A 14068-nucleotide genomic window follows, 5' to 3' on the forward strand; every position below is an offset into this window, starting at 1 on the left:
TATTTGTTTTCAAAAGTTCGGTTTCTTTTGGAATGGAGGGTGTATGTTTCTTTTCCTTTTGCATATTTGAATCAGTGCAGATGTTGACGAGATGGGAAAGTACATAACATTTATCTCTATATTCTCGCTTTGATTGCTGTTATCTCTTACCTTCTAACGGGGACCAACTCCAGCTTTTAATGTCGTTTAGTTTACAGAGCTTCCATTTAGAAGCACAAATATTTCATTAACGATAGCAAACAGATTATCTGTAGAAGCGTGAGTAGAAGTGAAGTAAGATTTTTCCTAGACCTTGAATTTTGTTCGTTTTTCTAAACTTATTTTTGATTTCGTTGAAGCAAAATTGATCATAAAGTTATATATATATATATATATATATATATATATATATATATATATATATATATATATATATATATATATATAAAGAGGCAAAACTCCACGAAAATTTTAGCGACTTTTCACCCAAAATTGGAGTCATTTCATCTCCTATTTGGCGACTTTTTGTATCAACTTGTTGGCAACACTGATGTTAGCCCGTCATGTTTGAGGGATGACGTCCCTCTGGAATCACACTACCTTAGGAATTGGGAAGGAAGAAAGGGATCGGGAAGGGAGAAAGCAGCCTGGGACCATTATCTTAGGTATCATCCCAGCATTTGCCTGGTGTGAATGAGGAACACTTCACTCAGGATAGCTCTCCAGAAAAAAAAAAAGCCGAGTGTCCCCACCAGGACATTGGAATACAAAAGGAAGCGATTATTCATTGTCCATATCTTTGGCTCAACTGGATGTATCACCTCTATTAACGAACTCGTCTCCTAATTTTTGACCCTCCGTACCCTGGCCAAAATTATGATGTCCCACCACGTAGATTTTGAGATTTTGTGCCTTCCGGATACATGGATATATGATAAAGAAATTTTTGATGAATCAAACCCTTTAAAAATAAAATAAACGTATTGGTGGAAGATAGTGACACATCCTTGTCTTAAAGAAATTTAGTGTGACGAGAAATTATTACAGGCCTACCAGTCTATTACTAAAAAGGATTTTACTCCTCAAAAAACTGGACAATCTTCCATTTAGACAGCCATACGTATTCAGAGAACATGAAAGTTTTAACAGATCATTAGATGAACACAGGAGTATCGAGAACACATTTAACTAATCAATGCTTTATTGTTTTTATTATTTTATTGACTGTTCTTTTTGAATATTCCTTTAATTTGATATTTGCCAATTAAATATCTAATCCTGGCTAGTAAAGGGTTACGCTGTTTCTCTCGCAAAATGACTGAAGCCTTGATTTGACAAATACATTATGGCTCAGCTGAATGATTTAATGTAAACAATAAATAGAGCTAAGGGACGGTAAAGCATATAACAGATGATAGATGTTGTATGCGTAATAAACATAAATAAAAAATAAATATAAACTGCATTGTGCAGTTCTTCAACCACCCTACATCAGTGGTGTCGCCAACAATATTTAGCCAAAGTCCCTACAACTTAAGTGAAAATGTCGGTACTTTTGGTAGAAAAGCCCCTATGAGAATTTTTGACTTAAATATCATTACTGAATATAGCATTACTAATATCGTCTTACATAGCTTTACTCTACAAAAGGTAACTCTTCACTCACCAGAAATGCTTTATGCATGCTGTTGTTTCCTGCCTTCCATTATGTTATTCTAAAGTTATTTAAAGGGATAGTTGGATAAAGTTAGACAAGAAATCAAAGAAGACAAGAGATTTCACATAGAGCTTTTTTTCAGGATCATTTGACGATACTATGCCGCATCATGTCTACAGTCAGTAGTTTGTACAATATTTAACTAAAGTTTGTTTTCCCTCGCTTTCGGCAACCTATAACACGTAAACGGCGCGGTTTTCGCCCTATGTTTATTGGGACTGTTTTGTTTGTTTTAATTTTAGGAATCATTCTTCTGCTTTTGTACAACGAATTTAGCGCCATACTGTATATTGCACCGTTCTTTCTGGAGAACTTTTAAAGCGCAACTGCAAAATTAAACCTCTAATTGCTATCTATAAAAATACAATCTTGCGTTAATTATTATATTTCTGTAATTTGGGCTTATTTCGGGCTCATTTGATTATTACGGGAGCTCGGGCCTAAATGCTAAAACATATTTTGGACTCGGGTCGAGTGTCATATTGTAAATTCTCGGGGCGGGACTGGCTCAGGCCAAAAATTCCGGCCCGTGCAGACCTCTAGTATGTGTGTGTGTGTGTGTGTGTGTGTGTGTGTACTTTTAGGAAGTAATTTAAAACGAAGTGGGTAAATTTAGAAGCCCAATTTTAAGTTTTTTATTTTAATGTCAGACAACATAGAGAAAATAGCGGCCAACTTATATTTTATGGTATTGTTATTCTTTTCGGAAACTTGAATTTAGCAATCGAAACCAGCATTGGTATCAGCTGCAATTCAAATTTATCAGGATAGTGTGAAATATGGTGATTGACTAATATTACTACTTTTGAGGACTTTATTTCATCCATCAAGTTTATGTTTTCAAAGTCCCTATGGCTAACAAAAAAAGCTTTTGGCTACAAGCGCAAACTGCATCATCCTCATGTTCACCCACCGACACTTGAGTTTTAACTATGTAGAAAAGAAAAATTGACAGTGTGAAAATCAATTGGGTAATATTTTTAATTATTTGAAACACTTACCTGTGACTGTTTATGTTGTGCATTAAGTGGTTCCTTTGGTTGGAATCCTTGTTCTGCATAATGTTGCTGCAAGAGCTCCAAATTGTATTTAATTTCTTGCAAGTAGTTAATAGCTTCTTCTCGAGTCATCTGTGAACAAGCGAGAGAATTTTTAGACAGCATTCGATATATTATATACCTCAATTCTAAAACACACGCAGGATCGCAACTAGGACTTGATTTAACCGGTGCAAACACGGAAACATCCTGCTCGCTTCTTCCTAGTTGTGGCCCTGCTTACACGTTAGTTACCGAGTTTGAGGGAAGAAAGTTGAAAGAGTACTGCAAAGAAATGAACATGGCTGTGCTCTGTTTCATGTTTACTTGCTGATCAGTTCATTAGTTAAGCCTAATAGATATTGCGATTTTAATATTCAATAATATTTATTTAAATAATTGGAATATAAAACCCTTTGTGAAGAGAGTAAGTTAAAATGTATAGTACACACATCTTAATTATACGTAGAAACATTATCTTCTAACCTCTGTTAATATCTCTCTCCTGAGTGTCTGGTCAATGCCCTGACTAAACAGTTTAAGACAGAATATTGAAATTGGGACAATTCATTGGAAAGTGATGGATCCAGAACTTCCTTGAGTGGGTGGCGCTGATTTGGAAATAGATACTTTTCGTATATATATACTTGTAGCAGTTGAATGTATATACATGTATATGCTTGTGTGTGTATGTATTTATGCTGCTCAAGTTCAACTTGGAATATCAACCTTCAAGTTCCGGTATCACCTCTGACATTTCTGCATAATAATAAATACATTTGTTTCGTCCTTTTCCTCCTTTTATTTAGCATTTAGTAAGAGACATACCTATTTTCGTTAGACTCTCAAAGGTACAAATATTTTGAGCAAAGTACACATATAACTTTCCAACGTTTCAAAATTGAAATTGAGAAATGAAGTGAAAATAAGTTGTACTTTTATACGACTTGAAGAATGAAAGGGAATATGTGCATTTACTCGTACATGGATCTGATTTCTTATTCCTCCATAACTTCTGTTCTAAAATTTGTTTTAAAGAACAGGACAAGCGTAATGCTATTCAGCTGTAGTGTTTCTTCCGGGCATACAATCTAGAGATCTCCCGGTGTTGACCAATTAGCCCATCAAAGCTAAGTTAAGTTAAAATTCGATTACATGTAACTCTCATGCAGGGTACGTCTAGTGTCCCAGTGCCGTCCCTCAAACCGATTTTGCTCCCTCTCGGAAAAGAATTGGAAGAAAGTCTGTTTAACTGTATGCAGGGAGTGTTTTGAGCTACGTGTTTCTGCTGAAACAGAAGCAGTGTCAGAAATTTTGAAACGAGATAACTGGAGAAAATTACATGCTTTTTTATAACCTTGCTATACCTAGTAACTTCCGTATGGCATCTGTATAGGCCTATTCTTAAAACTTGGAACTGTTGACAACCATAGTCTAAGATTGAATACAAAGTAAGAGTTTTTACTGATTGTGTTAAGCTCAGATTGAATATAAAGTTGTGAAGCTTTATGCTGATGTGAGGCTAAAGTTTAGTATCGTTTTATGGCTTCACCAGTTGATGTGAGGCTATGGTTGAATATAGAGTTAAGGAGTCACCATTAGCTGGTATCCCAGTAAGCAAGCACATCTACAGTAAGTCTAAGTATACCCTTAACTTCCCTTGATAGACTTGACCTTAGAAATCCTCTCTGTGCATAGCTTTGTCAAGTGTAAATTTCAAGTCATACTTGTAGTCCAGGTAGGTTTGACGTATAAACCAGTGCATGCTTAGACCTCATGTAAGAATGAAAGCTAGCGTATTATACTTAGAATTAGAGGTTCTCTCTGTGTACGGCTTTGCCAAATGTAAATTTTAAATCATGTTTGATAGGTGTGTCAATTTAAAGAAATTTTAAGGCTGGCCTTATATTATGTATTATTGTCAAGTCTGAAACAAACTTGCACTCGAGGAGCTAGCAAGTTTGCCTTGGTTAGGTAGGCTGCCATGTAAATGCTTGTGCAAACCTACAAACTTGACCTTGAAAGTTTGAGTAAGGCTATTAAAAGTGTAGAATGCTATCAGATTGTATTGGATTGAGTTAAAGAATATCCAGATTGAATGAGACTGAAAACACAAAAGCACTGTTAGGTCCGGACAGTGGCGGATCTAGAAAGTAAAAACTGGGGGGCCAGCCAGAACCCAGACTATAATAGATATATCATGAGTTTAGTTAAACTTTCAAAAATATATAAATAATAGTTTAAATTACTTTTGTTACCCATCAACTAGAAGGCCTAGCCTTCCCCGGCCACGCGATAGTTCCGTCACTGGGCTTAGATTGTGGATGAATAAGATTAAGAAACCAGGTAAGGTTTGATATTGTTGTAAGGGTGTAAGGTTGATACCTGAAAAAGCACTTCTGTTATGACCAAGGCAAATCTAGCGTTTTATAGTTAAACAAAATAAAAATAGCACTGTTATTTGTCATCCTCTTCTAAACAGAAATACTACATGAAAATGTTGCGTTTTGTTCGTTTTAAACATAATCAAGAAAGTAGAAGATAAAGCGAAGAGTTTTTTTTTATTCTTTATCCTTTAGAAACGCCAGTCAGAAGATAAGAAACGTAGAAAGGAACACTGATTTTCTTTCCTTTTCACTCTGTCATAAAAAAAAGTGTGTTATCTTTCTTTGTTCCTGATCCTCGTTCTACTTTTTTGTATTCCCCAGGGAATTCCACGTCGCTTTAAGCATCGGTCAATACATGAACGTCTTTTACACAGATTTCATTTCATATAGGAAAAACGAAGAAGAGAAAAGAAGCAGCAGGAGCTATCTCTCGCATCAGTGGATACTTATCTACCCACCGCATTCACTGGGTTTAGTCCGCCCACAGTCTCTTTCTTGGTCTATTTTTAGTTGTCAGCAGAGTGGTTGTAACCAAAGATGACATTTTGCTTATTATTGTAATGGTTGAGTCATTGTATCATACTTGTCTCTACAAGAACGAAATCTGTTTTTGAACGGAATCGTAACGTATATAATTTTTATAACCGTTGTATGTATATTTCCGTTTAATATAGACAAAAGTAATAGGTGGCAATTTAAAACTTCAAAGGAAAATAAACTTTTTGCTCGTTCAGTGCACAAGGGAATCACAAGTGTTTTTCTTTCTTACTTTTCTTTTCTCTTTTTATCTTTTTTGTCGTATCAAACAAATTTCATTTGTAAGGTCTTTATTTGAAGATTCATTTTCACATATCATAAATAACACGCATAATGTAAAAAAAAGTCAACTTTTTCATGTCTTTAAATATATCGTTCCTCTGAATGCCTCATACTTCCCTTTAATGAAGGTCGCGTTAATATCAGGTTTTAATGTAAGCTCCACGGTGGCTACCTGGTTAGCGTATACATCATCGACGCGGGAGATCCGGCTTCAACTCCTAGTAAAAGCTCATGTAGTTCGGATCCCACATTAAGCTGTAGGTCCATTTCTGAGGTCTAGGAGCCTTAGTACTGAAAGGGATCCTAAAGTCGAATCCAACCAGCTAACGCCAATACTTTTCGCGCCATGATCCCGTGTTCGAATCCATGACAAGCTTGGATCCCAACTTTAAGCTGTAGGCTCTACCTCGTACAGCCTTGGTGCTCAAAGAAAGTAAAATAAAATTTAAATAAATCTCTGTTTTAAGTTGAGATTGCTATTGTTAAAATAAAAGTAATTAACCGAAAAATAATGCTATGAGATTTTTAAACAAAGTTTCTTCTATAAACAAACGAGAAATCGAGGAAAGGCAGCCAGATAGATGTAACAATACTCTGTATGTTGTTTTGCGTGTAATGGTACAAACAGTGGCGACGCTAGAGAGATAGTAAGGGAGATGGGTGCATCTTTGTGGTATCATCCGCCCCCGACTGTCCCCATAGATTTTGTATTCTAGTGTAGATATGGCAATATAAAACTATTATTTTGGATATACAAAAAAGAAAAGGCTGCACCCCAAAATGTCCTTGCCCGTCCGATTGCTCTCCCTACTTCCCAACCAATCAAAGGTGGCATCGTCATTGAGTACTGCATATTCTATATCATTTACAGCTTCTTTATTGATCGATTGATTTGGAATTTAGCATCTCGTTCAACAATTAGGCTATATAAGACGTAAACATTCTGTGGAAGTCCAAACCTTCTAGAATCAGGCCTTTCTTCGGGATTTCTATGGAGAAGTTTTGAACTCTTTGTGGGATAATCACAGGACAATCTCTGAGTATGCAAATATTGTCCTATGAAAAATACCCATTATACTTAAATATTCTAAAGAGATTCTGAATGTCCCGCGACAGGTATAACACATGCGGAAACTTTCCATGGACATGTGCTATGTGGGTGGACACTATTTTTGAAACATATGTGTGACTCCTACAATAACGTAGAACCAGTATCAGTCCGAAGTTTACATTTTATATGATTTCTACTACTTGCTTTATTAAATACCATTACAGTTCTTTTTAAATCCCAAAAGATATGAATTGAGGCTTATTGCTTGAAGGGGATCCAAAGCATTATTCCTGTTTTTTCAGAGGTAAATAATCTATTCTCTGACATGCATAGAAAGCGAAATGGAAGAGAACGCATTGAGCTCACATAAAGCATATGTGTTCACATACATGTAATAAAATCTGTTTCGTTATGTGGCCAAGACAACTACAATACCTCTCAAGGAAGTAATACCGCAAACTATATACAGGGTGGACCATTCATCTTCAAACGCCCTAGTGACTTTTAAACTAACTGATAAAAATACAATGATATTTTGCACGATGCAAATATCCGTAGGGAAACATTGTTTACGATTCTTTATAATACTACCAGATTAAAATTGTTGCCAATGCAACATAGAGCTGTATTGTTTTTAAATCGTACCAAGTAAGATCATTACATATTTAAGTTCAACATATTGAATGGAAATTAAAAGTACCACATTTATTATTCAGTGTTGCAAACTAAGGACGCTTCAGTATCAAGAACATTCAGACTTTGGAAGTTTCTACAACAGTAACAGTGCAAGCGAGACAGATGTTCATAGAGTAACGATCATGGGCGCCCGGGCACCTCTGGCTCATAAAAATGTATTAAATTTTTTAAGATTTTCTTAATACACACAAGAAATACCAAATGTAATATAATAACCAGGGAGGTGTCCCCCAGAAAATTTTCTTCGGTCGCCCATGGTAACGATGCAGCATAGGAGGTTTCAGCTGTTCTTCCCGCTGAAACTAAATCACGTGACTGGAATGTGGCGCCACCACTCAAAGCAGTTCGGGTAGTACGAACTACTGAAAACAAGAACGAATCAAATCATTCAGAGTGCGTGAGTTTGATGCAATTTACCAATGATAGAATTAGCTACTGCCAGACAATGCTATTGGTTACAACTACAGCCAGTAAAGTTGCTGATATCACTTGCATTGTGGGTGTATAGAGATTGAGGGAGTATATAGGGAGTGGTGTACCAAGGTGACCAGTGGATGTGTTAATGCACACCGAAAGTACTTTTGTGTCGAATATTATGCTCATGGTATGTCTTATTTCTGATTCATAGAAACAAAGTTACAAAGAATTGATTTTTTTTTTATCAATATCCAGAAGGCAGAGTACTTAAGAAGAATCAAAAGATCTTACTTGTTTTTTTTTAAAAAAAATGCTTAGATAAGTATCACATCTACTTAATAAATGATTTCCAACAAACGTAATGACGCTTTATTGCAATTTGATGTTTCAAACCGTTCCGGAGATTTGAAAAACATGAGTAGAGATTAGTATTCCGCTTAAAATTATTTAGTTACAGGAAATTGTAAAAACGATTGCTGCATTCCTCTCCGTAGTTGTAGTAACAACAAGCGCCTAAATTTACATAATTTTAAACAGTGTTGCCCCATTTATTAGTATTCATCATATCTGTGGAACGGTTTGAAATTTCAAATTCATGCAAACGGCAATATAATCTTTATATTTATTGGAAACCATGTATGTGATTGGTTCGATACTTGTTTAAGCACTTTTCCGAAGTGAAACCTTTTGAAATAAAAGTAAACTTTTCAATCCTTTGTAACTTTGTTTTTACTTATAATAAATATGTCATATAGTTGTCATACCAGGCGCACATCCAGAAATTTTTGTTGGGAGGAATACATTCTTTCGGGATGTTCCAATACTAGAAACCACTACGTCTATGGTATTAAACGGATATTATTCTGCATCTGAAAAGACGATAAGTAAATGTAAAATACTTCCAACCACATTTTCAAAAAAAAAAAAAAAAAAGATAAAACTATATTGTTTTATAAGAGAAAGAGTATACCCGATTAAGTGTACGATGAAGTCAAATTTTCATGCTACATTAATCATTTGCCTGTTCAGGAACTATAGTTTTACTGGGAAAATGTACAAAATGTACATTGAGTTAGGAAGTTTTGGGAGGTCCGGCCAGACACGGTGGCCACCCCTTGGGTGCATCCCTGTGTCATAGTATTTGATACTATGATACTTTCAATTTGCATTGACATATCTGCCTTATCGGTATGATTACTGTTTTAGGAACTTCCAAGATTTGGGCTTTTCTGGCGGTTTGTACAGAGTCTTTGCTTTGTAGCACTAAGTAATAAATGTAGTATTGTAAGTTTTGGTTTTATCACGTAGATTTAAAATATGTAATAATTTGACGTAGTGCTATTTAACAAAAGTATAATTTTATGTTGAGTTACCAACAGTGTTAATTTAATGGTACTGGGAAGTATGTCAAATAATATCCTGTTGCCGATATTTGCATCGTTGAAAATTAAAACATTTTTATTAGTTTAAAAAATAATTTTTAAACTAATAAAAATGTTTTAATTTTCAACGATGCAAATATCGACAACAGGATATTATGATGCTCTTCATGATAATTTGTACACCTTATACAGCTGAATTTTTTGTTTGTCCTCGACACAAATTTATACCGCTCGCTTGATACATTGGAGTTTGACATATGTAACTGTAGGAAGGGATGGTAGACTATTTAGAACTTTCTAAGTGTGTATTCTAATGGAAGGAGGGAGTTCCAGATTTATCATGTGCTCTTGTTTCGTAGAATAGGGTTCAAACTGGTTTTCCACGCTCAGCGTTGCCATGTTTTGAAGAACAGAAAAATAACACAATGCGTGTGGTCCTGTTTCGAAGAATGAGAGATTCTTGCAAGTTACGCAAATTGCAAGTAAAAAACAAATTATTTCCCAAATTATTGAGAAAGTCAAGATGGCTGGTAGGGACCAGCAAACATTGCACAGGTAGTATTTGGGGCGATTCTTTCCACTTCTGTTCTGCTTATTGGCAAGCAAAAGTCAGCCGTTGTACACACGCATGCTTAAGCAAATCAATAAAGAAAACTGAAGACCATTGCTTCTAATTTCATGTTCAAGAATTTGACTGACATCGAAAAAGCGGTAATAAACCCTACAAGAGAAACATTTCAGCAAACGACAGTACATCTTTGTTTGTTTTATTTTACTCAATCTATGTTGAGAAAGGTACCATACAACATAATGGATTGGCTTCACTCTACAAAGCAGATAGTGACGTAAGGGAATGGATTAGGGGAGTTTCTCTTGAAGACACCTGATGCATTTCTGTATGTGTATACAAAACGATGCATCCGACATCTCAAAGGCACAGGTTTTCCTAGACTACTGTGTGAACACCTGGAAACCTATGTTGATTAACTGAATACAACCTCAATGTTGAAATTATAATCCAATAAAGACAAGGTGATATTAAAAGTCGCACCTGGATACTACATTATTACGGTTCATAACATTATTGTTCAATACAAATGATTTTTTGTTATTTACGTGTTTATGTATGTTGTTCTTGTTACAATGTATTACGATTGGACTTACTCGACAAGACTCTATTGTGAGCTGTATCTCTTTCTTAGATTTATCTTGGTGTTTTAATTTCTTTCGCCCAATACTTTTAATATTGAGGTGCTACCAAACCTCCTCATGCAATTCTGCGAAACATGAGGTAATCCAAGTCAATTACTCGTCGACATTTAATCGCTAGGACACTTCTGCAGAACAGGAATGGGTAAACTTGGCAACACTGCACACTGATAAATTCTGCGAAACAGGATTCTACGAAACAGAAGGTAATCCAGATTTACAGAGTATCTCGAAAGACCCTCAAGATAGACAACATAAATGTGAACGGTTCCATTATAGTTCAACCCGTGCTGAAGTAATAGATGTGAACAATACATGTATAGCTACATCAATTTTCAGGAAGGAAAAAGAAGATGTAGAAATACGGTTATTTTTAGTTTTTTAACATAAGATCTTATTAAAGAAAATGTGAAAGTGTCTTAGGATGTTCGCAATTCATATTTTAAAAAATTAAGAGTAAATCGCAGTATGCAAATACATATGCAAATTCGTTGTTATAATAATACACATTTCTTTTTCAAAGGCTGAGAAAACGAAGTTATGGCAATAGTTTGGAGATTCCCTTGAATATGTTATTCTCAACCTAAAGTTTCTCATGTTAGTGTTTTCTTTAGGGTTGTTTCTTCTGTATCCTTCACATCGAATAATACATTTTCAAAACAGATTCCTGGACAAAGCTAGAATCTTGTTTCACGCAAAATTTGACTTTTAAATGTGGCATCTAACAATGTTTTTTCTCTCCCCTTCTCTATCTCCTTCTACTCTTCCTCTAGCTCTTGAGTGATTCGTTGAGCTATTCGCAAGCAAGCTTCCTTTGTCTATATTTGTGTGTGTGTGTTGCATAGTTTCCAGGAGGATGAATCAACGTAGGTCGCACACGCTAAGAATAAATAACAAATACACACACAAAGGGAAAACTTTGTTTCTCTCCCATGCATACTTTTCTGGTTCAATATTTGCTTTTGCTGTATTCCAGAGGCTTACAAAGTAGAATTACCTGTGGAAGAGAAATAGGACTCGAAAGAGGTAAGTTTTAACATTAATATTTAACCATGTCGTATTTTAATTTTGTAATGACTGAAACGAATGGGAGGTTTTAAACAAATGGCTTTTCCTTCACATTATGAAACTACGATGAACTCTCGAACTATGCAAATTCAATATCCAGACCAGTAGTAGTAGTAGATCCGTAACTTCCGGTTGCAAAAGAATACAGTTAGGGGATGAAACCTGCTCTTTACACACTGAATATATATATATATATACAGGGCTGGATCCAGGATTGTCTGAGGGGAGGTGCACCAATATCTACCAAAGTAACCAATCACACTGAAACTCTTCAAAGTTACATGTGACAATATTCTTTTCTTTACATCTGACAACACTGATGCCTAGAACGGGATTTTAGGGATTTAGGATTTAGATTTCTGAGCTCTCGGCATCTAATGGCCATTTATCCCGTCACGTTTGAGGGATGACACACTATCCGGGGAAAGGGAAGGAAGAAAGGATTGAGGAAGGGCCTATAACCTGGGACCTATAAGTTAGGCACCACCCCGGCATTTGCCTGGTGTGAATGAGGAAACCCCACGAAAACCTCATTCAAGGTGGCTGGTCTGAAAAAGCTCTTACACTTTTTCGACTGAGTGCCCCTACTGGGAATCGAACCCGGGACCACTCGCACCGAAGGCGAGAGCGTTAGCGACTACGCTACGAAGAGCCACTGATGCATAGAACGAAGGAAAGCATTTTAAAGAGGGTCGCAAGTGTTATGCAGGAACAAAATGTTCTTCTCTCCTCCTCGCTTCTGTTTTATTCCCTTCTTAATACATGTTTTTTTTTTTTTTTTTCTTGGTGAACCCTTTTCCTTCAACCTTTAGAAAATCGACTTAAACTATTGCTTTTGCAAAGCTCTGCTTTCTTTCAAACCCCAAACAGAAAAATAATGGCAGAAAGTTTCGGAAAGTCTTGCTATTTCCACTGCTAGCTTCTCATTTTAGATAGTGTATATTTGCAACGAAGTGGGGGTGCATGTGCACCTTTGCAACTCCCTAAATCCGGCCCCGATATATATATATATATATATATATATATATATATATATATATATATATATATATATATATATATATATAAGTAAATGCAGAGAAAATTAAATAAACGGATCGTAAGACTGCAAATTATTTATGCCAAAAAATTTCAACACTTTCAAATATCTAGGATTAATATTAAGAGACCAAAACAATATCTACGAAGATATTAAATGTCGACTGAAAGCAGGGAATTCGTGTTATCATTCAGTTCAAAATCTTTTGTCATCGCGAATTCTGTCGACAAATTTGAAGCTTAAAATGTATAAAACGATAATTATACCTGTTGTCTTTTGTATGGTTGCGAAATTGGTCGCTTACTCTCAGGAGCTAGAGATTTTTTGCGCCCGGGACTATGTAGAATTTGGTGCCCCCCTACACTCACTATACCCAACTTTCACCTCCTTTCTTATCATATAAAAGAAGCAGCTTTTGTTGTTATGTTATGCTGAATTTTTATCAAGTTGCTTGTTGTAACAGCCTAAAACGATAATTATGTATTCTTCTATGAATAAGAGCTATTTTCAAGAGGCTTATTTCGGACTCTCGTTAAACTCGAAAAACTACCGTTGGTTGCATACAAATCCACTTGAAGAACAGTTAGGAAAATTTACAGCTATTTCAGAGTTCCCACATTCTGGAAAATCACGGAAAATCAGGGAATGTCAGAGAAATCATGGATTTTGCGTAAAATGTCAGGGAAAGTCAGGTAACGTAAACGTGCAAGAGTAAAATTCTTTTTTTTTTTTCCAATTTAACATTGTTCCCTCTCCATCAGTTGTATAGATTGACATGTGAAGAGACCCACAATAATACAGCATTCCTATGATGACAGTAAAGCAGTGTTGCTATTGGGTGCTGAGGGAGTGATGTTTGTGTTTGTGTGTGTGTTTGTGTGTGTGTGTGTGTGTGTGTGTGTGTGTGTGTGTGTGTGTGTGTGTGTGTGTGTGTGTGTGTGTGTGTGTGTCTATTTGTGTATAAGAAAGAAAGGAGGAAAATTGATCATGTAAATCGACGTATGACTTGTAATCTTCATGGACATTGGTTTTAAGACAGAAAAACTATTGAAAGAACTGAAAATATCAAATAAAGATAAACTAGCTTCCAGACTTGATTGTCGAAGCTCTTTGCTGGGCACAATCAAGAAGACTGTGGAAAGGAGCCCTCTGAAGTACAAACTAGTACGTGCTCTGTCAGCTTTGGACCTCAGATTAGAAAAGAACAATTCAGAATTTGCTTAGACTAGGACGAAACGCATCCTACAAACTCTGCATGTGCATAACA

At 35.8% G+C, this 14068-nt stretch overlaps 1 protein-coding gene across 1 annotated transcript in view; it reads right to left on the reverse strand.

The window, feature by feature from the left end:
* LOC145678589 (uncharacterized) overlaps positions 1–14068 on the reverse strand; it is an 820101-nt gene that overhangs the window by 85121 nt on the left and 720912 nt on the right. Inside the window, exon 8 of the mRNA XM_081748923.1 lies at positions 2698–2826. Coding sequence (XP_081605049.1) covers positions 2698–2826 — 129 coding nt within the window. The remainder of the gene's footprint in view (positions 1–2697; positions 2827–14068) is intronic.

The sequence above is a fragment of the Thermobia domestica genome, chromosome 2, assembly GCF_964235325.1.
Source record: "Thermobia domestica chromosome 2, izTheDome1.hap1.1, whole genome shotgun sequence".
Taxonomy (NCBI): Eukaryota; Metazoa; Arthropoda; class Insecta; order Zygentoma; family Lepismatidae; genus Thermobia; species Thermobia domestica.